At 49.8% G+C, this 12,500-nt stretch overlaps 1 protein-coding gene across 1 annotated transcript in view; it reads right to left on the bottom strand.

Moving 5' to 3' along the window:
* Positions 1–474: 474 nt before the first annotated feature.
* Positions 475–12,500, bottom strand: part of PTAFR (platelet activating factor receptor) — a 16,481-nt gene continuing 4,455 nt past the window's right edge. The window contains exon 2 of the mRNA XM_045299099.1: positions 475–3,075. Within this exon, the coding sequence (XP_045155034.1) occupies positions 2,022–3,029 (1,008 nt within the window). The 5' untranslated portion in view covers positions 3,030–3,075 and the 3' untranslated portion in view covers positions 475–2,021. The remainder of the gene's footprint in view (positions 3,076–12,500) is intronic.

The raw sequence follows: 12,500 nt of genomic DNA, 5'->3' as shown, positions 1-12,500 counted from the left end.
GGTGTGTGTGTGTGTGTGTGTGTTGTACATTCGTTGATCACTACAGTTGGTTTCCCCTTTCTCTACCTTCTCTCCCTACCTGCCCTCTACCCTCACGTGAACCCTTGATAAATTATAAATTATTATTATTTTCATATCTTACACCGTTCCCTGTCTCCCTTCCCCCACATTTCTGTTGTTTGTCCCCCTGGGTGTGTGAATTGGTTGTGATCGGTTCCCCTTTTCTCCCCCTTCTCCTCCCACCTTCCCCTACCCTCATGGTGTCCCTACTCCCATTACTGTTCCTGCGGGGGTTCTCTGTCCTGGATTCCTTGCATGAGGTGTTTTTTGATGGGATGTCAAGAAGCATTTTTTTAGAGAAACCTTTAAGGTACTTCTGTTTGTCTGCCTACCGCATGGCAGGTAGGATTGGTTTTCAGTTACAGTTATGCCAAGAAGTTTCCCTTTTAAATAAATGTAAGCTTTGAAGCGTGATTCAATTTAAATTAAAATATTTATTAAGTGAACCGTGGGTGGTACAAGGACATGGCAAAGCTCGCAAGGGTGGGGGTGCCAGAGTGGCTGAGGCTCCGGGCGTGCTGCTTGGCACATGAGCAATGGACCTCGTCCAGAGGTCTTTGGGGCTGCAAATCACAGAGCGCCGCTCAAATCAGCGTCGGCAAACGAGAGATGGTGTCTTCAAGGAACTCTCAGGGACCGGAAGGAGGGCACACAGAGGCGCCCCTGAGAAGGGCTGGCCCTGAGGAGGAGGGTTAGCACGTCCCCAACAGCCCTTCTTAGTCCAGACTCCTGTGGTGTCTCTTCTCTCTGCACCGGGCGTCCTCATCCCCTCTCTGAGCAGTTATTTTCCCATTGCACTCACACAGGCAGCCACCCGCCCCATCACACACGCAGACAGACATTTACACACCGAGGTACTCAGAGCGCTAGAGCTGCTGTGTGCTCAGGGAAGTGGCCTGCAGAGCCTAACAGCACCTCTGAATCCTGCTGCCCATTCCAGGGAGAGCAAGAGAGAACCTGATTAGCCCACTCCAGCCAGACATGCCCTTCTCGTCCATTCCGCTATGTGAGAATTGAAGGGCTGGCAGCAGGGAAGGAGCCAAACTCCAGAAAAGGGGGTGTCTGGGAGGAGTCGTCACCCTGACCAAGAGGTGTTGGCCTCAGCATTTGCCGCTGATAACAACCCCTAAGAGGTAGGAAATTGACCTCAAAGTCCCTTGATAGGAAATTGATAAGCCAAGTCTGAACTTGGGCCAGTGTGACCCCAAAGCTTTACTGTAGAGCACTGTCTGCTTGGCCACCATTCATCAAACCCAGCCCATCCAAGACCCAAGCAGGCCACTGGCCACTAGGAAGCGTTCATCAAAGAAGCAATCCCAGGCTAGCTCAGTTGGCAGGAGCCAAGGGTACCAATGACATGGGGGCACTGGCTGGAAGGTAAGAGGAATTCTCAGATGGCCCGCGGGGCTCTGGAAGCCAGGGAAGGCTCCTCCAAGCCTTGTTGGTCTGAGGGTGCCAACCTCACGCTGCAGGTAGGCAGCTCAGGGCCCAAGAGGCTCATTTGCATATATTTACCTCAAATCAGAGACAGGCAGCTAGAGCTTCTCAAGAGAAGTTGACACCTCTCTTCTGGACCCCAGAATGCAAAGTGCCTGGCCAATCCCTGGGGCTGCAATGGCTCCTCTCGCCTCCTGGATTAGGAGGGGCCCAGCAGACAGGGGAGGAAAGGACACTGGCCAGCTCCTTCCATTCCATGGCCTCAGCAGAGGCAGCACTTTGCAGCCCAAGGGCATGCTTCCCTGGGAGGCTCTGGGCCTTGCTGACATCAGTTGGGCCTTGGTGAGGTTGCCTGCATATCTATCGGGCCATCAGAGTCCTGGAAGGAAGTGCACAAACCACAGCCCAGAGCACAGCACATAGCTCTTCTGCCCTCGAGTCAGTCCGTGATACCCCTGGGCCATGAAACCTTTGGGCCTGTTTCCAACGATGGGGCACTAATGTTTGAGGAAATTGACCGGCACCTAGTTGAGTGGCACGACGACTTCAGTGCCAGTGTCGATGGTGGCCCGGGAGCACTTCCGACTGCTCCGCATGCTGTAGAACCTCTCAGTAAGGTGCTTGCGGAACTTCTTGGTGAGGAAGCAGTAGATGACGGGGTCTAAGACACAGTTGGTGCTAAGGAGGCAGAGCGTGACCTGATGCACATCGTTAATTGCCTGGTGGAACGTGTTGTTCTGGAAGCCCAGCTCGGCCAGGGTCCAGGGCAGCTGCACCATGTGGTGGGGCACGAAGCAGATGACAAACACAGCCAAGACCGTGCAGACCATCCACAGAGCCCGGCGCTTGACCTCAGCATTGCGCTGTACGTGTGCTGGCTGCGTGAGCAGCGTGTGGATGATGAAGAGATTGCAGAAGAGGATGATGAGGAAGACAACAAAAAAACTGCACACGATGAAGATGTGGATGATGAGGACCGGGACACTGCCCTCTTCATAGTGCTCGAAGCAGCGGGTGACGGTGACGTTGTTTACGCCAGGCTTGTTGGACACCGTGTTGGTGGAGTCCATGATAAGGAAGTAGGATGCAGCAGCCACAGTGGCCACCCAGATGATCAGGGACAAAGTGATGCCACGCTTGCGGGTGGTGGCCTGAGCAGTTTTAATGGGCCGTGTCACCGCCTGGTAGCGGTTGTAAGTGATGACGCCCAGGAAGGCGACAGAGCAGTAGGTGTTGATGAAGAAGAGGCAACCAGCCACATTGCACAGGAATTTGGGTAGAATCCAGTTGCCCCGGTTGTAGTAGTAGGTGATCCACAGTGGCAGGGTGACCAAGAAGAGCAGGTCAGCCACGGTGAGGTTCACCATGAAGATCTTTATCTCATTGAGTTTCTTGGCAGGGTACAGACGGGCAAAGACCCAGAGCACGTAGCCATTGGCGACAATACCCAACACAAAGATGATGGTGTAAACAATCGGGAAGAGGATGTATCGGAACTCAGAGTCCACCCGGGAGAAATCACTGGCCTCCATTACTCTGAGCTGGAAGAGGTAGCTGGTCAGAGGTTCTTGCCTGTGCCTGGAAGATTGTAGAGGAATTCTAGTTAATGAAGGGCCACAGAGTCCACAGCAGTGGTTCTCAACCTTCCTAAGGCCACAACCCTTTCTTTCTTTTTTTTGGCCACAACCCTTTCATATACCCTGTTTCCCCGAAAGTAAGACATCTCCCAAAATAAGAAATACTTACAGTTTTGCCTCTCACTGAAATATAAGGCATCCCCCCGAAAATAAGGGTTTGGATAGTTAAGATGATGTTCCAGAAGATGATGACATGACTGTCATTGAATAAATGAGTAAATGTACCATAGATTGCTGTACATGGAAATAATGGTAGTTACACGAAATTCTTGATACTGTAGGATTCACTTTTCCCGTGGACTTGAATCACTGACAAGCTACAGTTTCTCAGACTTGAGTATCTGGCTGACATTTTCTTAACTATGAATGAAGCGAGCCTGGCTCTTTGAGGAAAGCACGTGATGGCTTTGGTTACCAGCGATAACAGGGAACTTTTGGGAAAACAGATATCTGCCAATGTGAGGCTGACAGCTCTTCCAAGACTTAAAAGGAATTTTCCGATGAGATTGTTGGTTAATTAAAAAAAAAAAGAGTTGTGAACATGATGTTAATATTATATTATATTAATGAGTGGGTTTGGAAAGTATATACTGGGAAATTGCATTTGGAAGTCCTTTGTAATCACTGAACCACTTTATTCCAAATAAGCAATGCTTGCTATTTAAAATTATGCATAGGCAAAAGATCCAGTCAAAGGGCAGAATGTTGTTGTTCCCAACTTTTACTTAGAGAAACCTTATGTATAGCAGAACCAATATTCCTTACAATCATTACCATGTTTGAGTTCATTGTTTTAAGTATTGTATCAAACTATCTTATTAAGCATGTCCCCCTTTTTAACTGACCTTCTCCTTTATCAATCATAATAAAAACAAGATAGATGAATGGATTTTAATGTAATTTTTACAAAACATTCATTGATATGATTTTAGGTATAATGTCAGAAACAACCTTTAAGAAACTGCCATTGGTGGGAGCATTAAAGATGTAGAAAGGTCATTGAACTAATCCTCCCTGCATGGGTCGCTGAGGTTCAGTTCCATGATCTTGTGGGACAACAAGGTCAACTGGCATTACAGAGCCCACAGAGACAGTGTTGTGGTGAGTAACACTGGTGTCTTAACAGTTCACGATTAGGCTCTTGTGTCTGAATGAGAGAAGAGTGAAGAAAAGCAAAGATTCAGAGAAGCAGTCAGCCCCATGGGCGATTCTGGGACCAGAAGAACTAGATGGTGCCCAGCCACTACCTGAAAAAGCTCTGAAAGGGATCATATTAAAAGGTCCTAAATAGAATGGAAGAAAAATGTGGCGCAAACTCAAAATCATTTTAAAAAAAACAAAAACCTCACAAACCCAAAGTAAGCTTACTGAGCAGATAGTGAAGATAGAACCCTTGAGACTACAGCCATTACGCAAGCTCATGGATTACCAGGCTAGTGTTATTGTTCCCCTTATAGAACTGTCTATTATTTGACAGAAAATTGAACCATGAGGATGAGTTCATTTCCAGATCCAATGCGTTCACTAAGGGCCATTGTCTCATGGATTCCACCAGTCTCTATCATGCAATCTCTCTGGTTTTATTATGATTTTGAATTTTGCTCCACATTGTTCTCCCACTCTACCTTCCAGAGCAGTCAGTAGTGGTAACTGGGCACCATCTAGTTCTTCTGGTCTCAGGATCAGGGAGGCTGACATTCAAGTAGAACATGAGCCTGTTAAAGGAATTATTTCCATGTGTCTGGTTTTCTTCATAAATCTGTCTTCCAGAACAGGGAGAGATCAATAGTTGAACTTTAGATGATCACTCATGAGCTTTTAAGAACCCCCATTGCTACTCACTAAAACAGGATGCATAACATGGTCTTTGTGGACAATATTATGCCAGTTGATCTTGCTGTCCCTCACCTTCAACACTTTTTAAGGATATTGAGGTGTCTTGAGCTCAGATCATTTGAAAACTGCTGCTCCCAAACCTCAAGCCCCTTTTCTTTGAGCTCAATGTGCCCATCCATCTGAAGCTGACCTGGTTTTGCTCTTCAGCTGGACCCTCATGCTTTGGGGGGACCCTGTTCCTGGAAAGAGGGGGCCCATTTGACTGAGCCCTGCTCAAGAGAACTTGGGAGGTGGCTAGCAGAATGGACATGGTGTTCTCTGGGTCTTTGGGGAAGTCACAGCCTTACTCACCCCCGCCCCCTTCCTCGGGAAGTCCCTTCCTCTTTAGGGGCTGGGCCCCGCTCTGTGGGGGGTGAGGGGTGGCAACTATACACCAGAAAGTCTTTCTCCACCCAGATGACCAACCCTGAGGCAGCACTACAGTGTGGCAAATTTTGTCCCCTTGGTACAAAATTTAAGGAACACCAAAAGACTCAGTAGTAATCAAGATGATGAATACGTGAATGTAATACCTAAAAAATACATTCATTAATGTATTGATAAATGTTTATAAATACATTTATGATTATCAAGGCATTATAGTACTGTGGAAATTACAGTATTACTGATTTTTCATTTGGCCTCAGACTCCAGTGTGATTTACCACAGCACTGGTACAATTTGGTCTAGTTATTTTGTGACATATCATTTATCAATGATGTGTGCTTCATGAATCACTGGACAAGCACTCACTGCTTCAGGTTCTGGGCAGAGTACTAAGGGCTCAGAAAACAGACCTTGAACGGGTCACCATTCTGTGAGAGAACAATCCAGAAAGGGAGCAGTGATGAGATGGTAGAGTACAAGGTGTCACGGGAATTCAGGGAAGGTACCTTTAGGCCAGACTTGAGGGGTCAGGTAAGACTTCCTGCCTCAGTTGATGGAAGAGAAGGGGTCGGCCTATGTATGAATCAAGGAAAAAGAAATCCCAGGCAGAGAGGACAGAATGCACAAACACCTGGAAGAACAGAAGAGGATGTATGTGCCTTGCTTTCAGGGAAGCGAAGACCTTCAATTTGGCTAAAATTTTAAAAAGTATGAGAAGGTTAAGAAGAGACTCAGTTAAAACAGTAAACATCAGTCGACTCATGAAGGGCCTTGAATGTCAAGCTAAGAGTTTGTACTTGATTCTGCAGAACAGGGAGAGTCAGAGGATGCTGAGCAAAGAAGAGACAGAGCTGGGTCTGGGTTCGGGGAAGAGCATGCTGACCACTCGTGCAGAGACAACTAAAAGGCAATTGCAATGGTGCAGAGTGGGGAAGGGGATTGTCTAGACTGTGACAAAGCGCATGAATGAAGGTGAGAGTGATTTGGGAGGTTGAATGGGCAGGTGTTGGTTAAAAGGGAGGAGTCAAGGATGGCACCAAGACGTCTGGCCCAGTTGGCTAGGACTGTGGGACTATCTGTCTTCAAGGAGGTAAGACTATGGAGAAGAATGATGGGGTGTGTGACTCCAGCCGGTAGCAGCATACACTGGGGCGCTTGTGAGACATCCTCAAAGACACATAGTTACACCCTGAAGAGTCCAGTCTTAAAGAAGTCAGAGGAAAGGGGAGGAGAAACAGAAGGGTCCCTGAAGCTTAATGGTCCCCTCTCAATCCTACACATTTCCTTTCTTTCACGGAGCTGTTCCCAAACACAAAACTCACTGCTGTTGAGTTCATTCTGACTCATAGTGACCCGATAAGACAGGGTAGAATTGCCCCTGTGGGTTTCCCAGGCTTTCAACCTTTACAGGAGCGGAAAATCTCATCTTTCTCCCAAGGAGAGGTTGGTGATTTTGAACTATTGACTTTGTGGTTAGCAGCCCGATATGTAACCACTACCGCATGAGGGCTCCTAGAGAGCTTTTTAACTCCATTTCCACATGAATTCTAGTTTTTAAAAGCTCCCTCCTCTGTGTCCTGCAGGCCCTCTCCAACTCAGAGTCTGCTTCCCAGACACCCAACCTTCGGCCACGCACACTCAGGTCCGTCTGTCCCCAGAGCCCTCCAGCCCACACAGAGGTCCCAGGAAAGGATGCAGGACCAGAATCAGGGTCCAAGTCCTGGGTGAACCCTCCTTGGATGGCTCCAGTACCATTTCCCTCAACCTTTCTCAAGCTCCCTCTTGTTCAGTCCCAAGTCCCTGGTCTCCAGGTGACAGCTGCTCCCTTGGCCTTAGTCCACAGTTATATCTTCGTATCAAGAGAGCCCTACCCAAAATATAACCAGCCAAGTTTCCTTGGGGTCTGGGAGCTCACACTTCCAAATCTTTATTCGCACAGTTTCCTCTGCCAAGAACGTCCTTCCCTCCTGGCTAACTTCTGGTTTGCCTGGCTAACTAGTGGTCATCCTCTAAGACTACTCGGCTTTCACCTCCTCCAGCTAGTTTGCCCTGAATCTCCCTGGCCTTCCTCTGGGCTCCCACCAAGCAGTCGCTGAGCTCACTCCAACGCGTGGCGACCCTGCGTTTGTCAGAGTTGAGCTGTGGTCCAGAAAGCTTTCCTAAATCATGGCTTTTTATCCCACTGAACCCGCTTGCTCTGTGGTTTTCTGCCACACAGGATTGTAACTCCTGAAGGGCAGAGATTAGAGCCACTCATCCACCCACCAGTTACTGACATCCTGTTGGGGACCGGGCACTGTGTTGGGCACGGCAGGAATTAAAAAGGCAAGGTTCCCACTCTTGAGGAGTTGACGCTGTCGTTGGGGGAAACAGACAAAACAGGTAGAGAGATAAGTGCACAAGATCATTCTGAACGGCGATGAATTCCATTTATGAAATACAGAGTGTAGGCATGAAAAAGATTGAGCAGGTGGGGGCCTTAATAGAGGGATCAAGAAAGGCTTCTTGGAAGAGGTGACAGATAAGCAAAAGCAAAGGCGGATCCACCGTCAGTTCAACAATGTTGACGTTTCAAGGCTTTCTTGTTATTGTGTATTGGTAATTTGGTCTTTCCCTCAAGATGGGACCCCCATAACTGTATGTGCTTGAGCGTTCTGGATCTTCTTGAGAGGGTTGATAAGTTGTTGAATGCACACGTGATGATCTGATGTGTAAAAGCCACATAATGCACACGAAAAAGTGAAAAACTGAAACAAGCCCTGGATCACCCCCTGGCTAACGTCTAAGGACGAGAAGGCACAGGTCAGGAGACCTGGAAGAAGAGGCTTCTGCGCAGAGGGCACAATGGGCGAAGCTATGGGGCTCCTGGAAGTGAAAGGTCAACAAGAGCGACAGGGAACAGAAATGGGAAGAGCGAGATGAGGTCAGAGGAAAGCGCCCTCAGGCCCACCCTCGGTACAATCAACAGCTTGAGTTTTATTCCAGCAGCAATGGAGAGCCACGGGAGATTGGCAAGCAAGCAAGTGACATGATTTTGAGGCACACTGGGCAGAGAACAGCTGGCGAGAGTGGAAGCAGAGAGGGCATTTAGGAGGCAAGAGAAGATGGTGGCCTGGACCAGAGAATGGCATGCCCAGTTTTTCTCTTCTCCCCCAGGACTCGGCAGAAAAGTTGGTCCAGAGCAGGGGCTCGGTGTACAATGGTCCGGGGAACCAAGATCTAGCAGCCACCAGAACTGGCCCCTGTGACGGAGTTGCAAGAAGGTGGGAAGGACCAGATCCACTTCAGGACAGAAGGGGACTGACTGGTGGGCTCCCCATAGCAGCTGTCCCATGAAACAGGAGGAGTCCTCTACCACCTCAGGACTCCCACGGGGGCCCTCAGACCAGAAGCACCACCAACACCTGAAATCTTGTTAGAAATGCAGGATCCCCCTCACGAGATGCCTAGATGACCCCTGCGCACGGTCAAGCTTCAGCAGTCCTGTGTTTCAGCACATCTCCTCACCTGATCTAACACCTTCCGTGGCTCCCCACTGCCTGGGATGAAGTCCAAGTTCTTTCCCTCCATTCCCACTACTCGTTCTCGCGTCAATGCACTGACCGTCTAGCCGCTTCCTTGAAAAATTCCATGTTTTCTCTGCACAGGAGTGCCTTTTGCTCATGCTTTTATCTGGCAAACTCTTACTCATCCTTTGAGCCCTCTTCTACCGAGGGCTTCCTCTGGGAGGCTTCTCTGATTGCCCCAAGCAGAATGATTTGCCCTGCGGGGTCAGCACGGCACGGGGCACAGCCTCAGAATAGCACCTGACACAAGAAATGGGTTCCCGTGACCATCTCCCCACCTGTCTGGGAACCTCTTTTCATCTCGTTATCCACGCAAGACGCTGAGGCCCGAGAACATGGGGAACCAGCCCTCTAAGGAGCCTGGTATGCACGGACATGCCTGGTCTCTATGGCAGAAGACATAGAAAGCTGGGCTGGAGTGGGGAGGTAGAGGCCTCCAGAGATAGAAAGGTCTAGGTTCATACCTGGCTCTGCCATTCACTTGCTGTGTGACCTCAAACAAGTCACTTTACCTCTCTGGGCCTCAATTTCTTCCTCTGAAAAAGCAAACATCTTCACAGTGATTCTAAAGATAAGGAAGCAAAGTGGCTTGGCCAGGACCTGAACCACAACCAGGCCTCTCTCTCCCCACTGGCCCGGTTGCCTGGAACCAGCCTAAAAGACTCTAAATCACTCCTGACCCCAGGGTCTCTGACCCACAGACTGATCATCCTGCCTGCCCCTGACGGACCTCAGACCAATGCCAACAAAGCTTTCAACAGCTCAGGAAGGAATGAGCACTTGGAGAGAGAAAGAGGAGGCAGGTCAGACCACTCAACATGCAGGCGCAGCTCCCTGGCCGATCAAGGCGGGGCCTGGGGCCCAGCACTCAGCTGGGCACTCATAAATACTGGTGAAGACAAGAAGAATTCTGCCATCTCGATTGCCCCCTCTGCCATGCCTAGCATTCCGGCTCTACCGCCACTCTCCCCACGGCCCCCTCCGCCCCACCTCCCCAGCCTCCAGGAACTTGGAGAAGGGGCTCCCGTTTTCAACTGGGAGCTACAGAAGGAGGTCTAATGGAGGCCTCCCCCCATCAGTGTGGGTTGGAGGTGGTGGGGAGGTGGGGACTGTGAGGCTCACTAGTCAGGCTGGACCCTAACATCTGTGGGGTCAATTGTGCACGCACGCAAATGATGAACTATTTCTGAATTCTCAATGTAAGTGTGTAAGTCAGATAAGCGCAGGTTCATCCAGAACCAAGGCAGCCCCGCCGGCTGTGGCGCCTGCACCAGGAGAGGCTGGGCTAGAAGAGGGCTTGCCCCTCTGGGTCCAAGGGCCCCTCTTCCCAGAGGGAGGTTGGGGCTGGTGGAGAGAAGCCTGAAGGGTGCTGGGCACCACTTGCCTGTAGCTAAATGGGCAGGAAGATGGCATTTCTCTTTCAAAGCAACCTGTGAGATGGATTTTATAAGCTACCTGTTTCCCAGTGGGGGTAGTGAAGTCAGAGAGGGGAAGAGACTTGTCCACAAGGCATGCAGCTGGGAAGTGGAAGACTTGGGATGTTGCACTCCAAGACCCATCCTCTCTCTCCTGGGCCAAGCTGTGACCGTCTTCCGGGAGCAAAGTGGCCCCTTGACCACATCAGAGCTTGTCCTGTAGCCCCAGCACAGGCGGTTTAGGTACTACAAGGGCCCGGGAAGAGATGGCTTTGACCTTGTACCTTTGTGTCTGGGAGTCAGACACAAAGGGAGACGGTGGTCTGCTCTGTGTTCCTCTCACTCCTGCCTGGCAGCTCCAGAGCTGCAGTCAAATCGGCATTCAATCGCTAAGCTCACTGAGCCCCATGATGCCGAGTCTCTGCTTCCTCACTGGCAAATGGGGGTGAAAAGTGGGTCTCCAAGGGATAGCAGGAGCATATTTTTAACTTGCAATCCTACGTCTTAAGGGCTTAATTAAACCTTTGTAAAACTGTTTCCCCCCTCTGGGCCTCATCTGTAAAATGGGGACAACAACATGCTTATCACATAGGGCTTTGTGAGCATTAAAAGGATTCTGGTAGTACATTGTATTAAACACCGGACTGGTGCCCACAGGGTTGGTGATTCAAACCCATCAGCCACCCCACAGGAGAAAGATGAGGCTATCTGTTCCCATAAAGATGGACCATCTCCGAAACCCTACAGAGCAGTTCTACTCTGACCTATGGCTTTACTGTGAGTCAGAATAGACCAGCCAGCAGTGGGTTTGGTTTGCGTAGCTTACCTTGGCTTCACTTGGTTTAGTTTGATGAGCACCGATGGAGATAAAGGACATCAAGTATTTGGAAAGGACAGTGGCCCAAGCAGAGCTTGTGGGGTCAGACAAGTTCAGGGTGGGATCAAGGACCAGGAAGGGAACAGAGGAGGCTGCCCTGGGAAGAGAGAAGCCCTTCCTGGTCCTCATCCAGCCCTGTTACAGCCCTCTTGAGTCTCCTCCCCAGAAACGGGACAAAGAGGCTGTCCCCAGTGTCTTGTCATGCACACGCCCCTGTCTATACGCGCACCAATCAGGAGAGGAAGCCCTGTCCTACCTGGACTCTGACCATTAGCGCCCTAGACTGGGAATCTCATATCCGAACCCTGAGTTGGACAGATGGAGAACTGGAGGCTGGAAGTGACAGAGCTCAGAGCTCACTGTTCATTCCCTTCTGACTACAGCATAGGGTGCTTATTATTCCTTGGTCCAATGAATATTTACTGAGCATCTCCTAAGGGTCGAACTCTGTGTGTAAGACTAAAACCCCAAACAAAACAAACTCCTCATCCTCAAAGCGTTGACAGTACCAGGTACAGTGTCGGGAGTCTTGGTAACACACTGGCTCTTCTGCAACGTTTTAACAAATTGATAAAGCACTTTCACACTAAGCCTCTTACTTCATTCCCCCACAAACCCACAAGGTCCTTTTTAAAAGCCCCAGTCTGCAGAGGAGAAAGCTGGGGATTCTGAATTGCCTAAGATCTCAGCTTATCAGCAAGCCTTGGAAGCAAACCTGGGTGGCCGTCTTAGGCTATTTCTCCGGGCAAAAAGCTGACTTCTTTCGCAAGCTAGGCTGTCACACACACACACACACACACACACACTCCAAACCTCTAGAGCAGAGATGTGTAGTCAGTACAGCCTGGATCTTTAGGGAAAGCCCTTCCTCGCCCCTCCCCAACCCTCCCCATCCCTGCCCCTCACCAATGCCTTTATTCTGCACAGGTAAGCAAGTGACTAGGTGGCAGCGGCTGCTCACCAACCCCATCCTTGCACTCCCTGTCAACCAAGGACAGGGAAGGCCACCAGCCTGATCCCTGGGACGTGATGGAGGAAACTGGTTGTAGCCTTGACTCGTATCAATAGCCTCATGATCTTCCTCATGTCCCAGGAAAACATAGTGTTTCATGAGCTTCGAAGTGCCCAGCCTTCCACCCAACCCTCTATCCCTCCTGACAGTCCTGCCGGGAAGACGGTATCATTCTCATTAGATCAATGAGGCTCAGTCTAGTAGTTTGGACTGGCTCCACGGCAGTGCGTGAAT

This window comes from Echinops telfairi, unplaced genomic scaffold (assembly GCF_000313985.2).
Source record: "Echinops telfairi isolate 266 unplaced genomic scaffold, ASM31398v2 ScPeMD7_7457;HRSCAF=8495, whole genome shotgun sequence".
In the NCBI taxonomy this organism is placed as follows: domain Eukaryota; kingdom Metazoa; phylum Chordata; class Mammalia; order Afrosoricida; family Tenrecidae; genus Echinops; species Echinops telfairi.
Note: the sequence above shows the minus strand (reverse complement) of the source record. Positions and strands in the feature narration are given on the sequence as shown.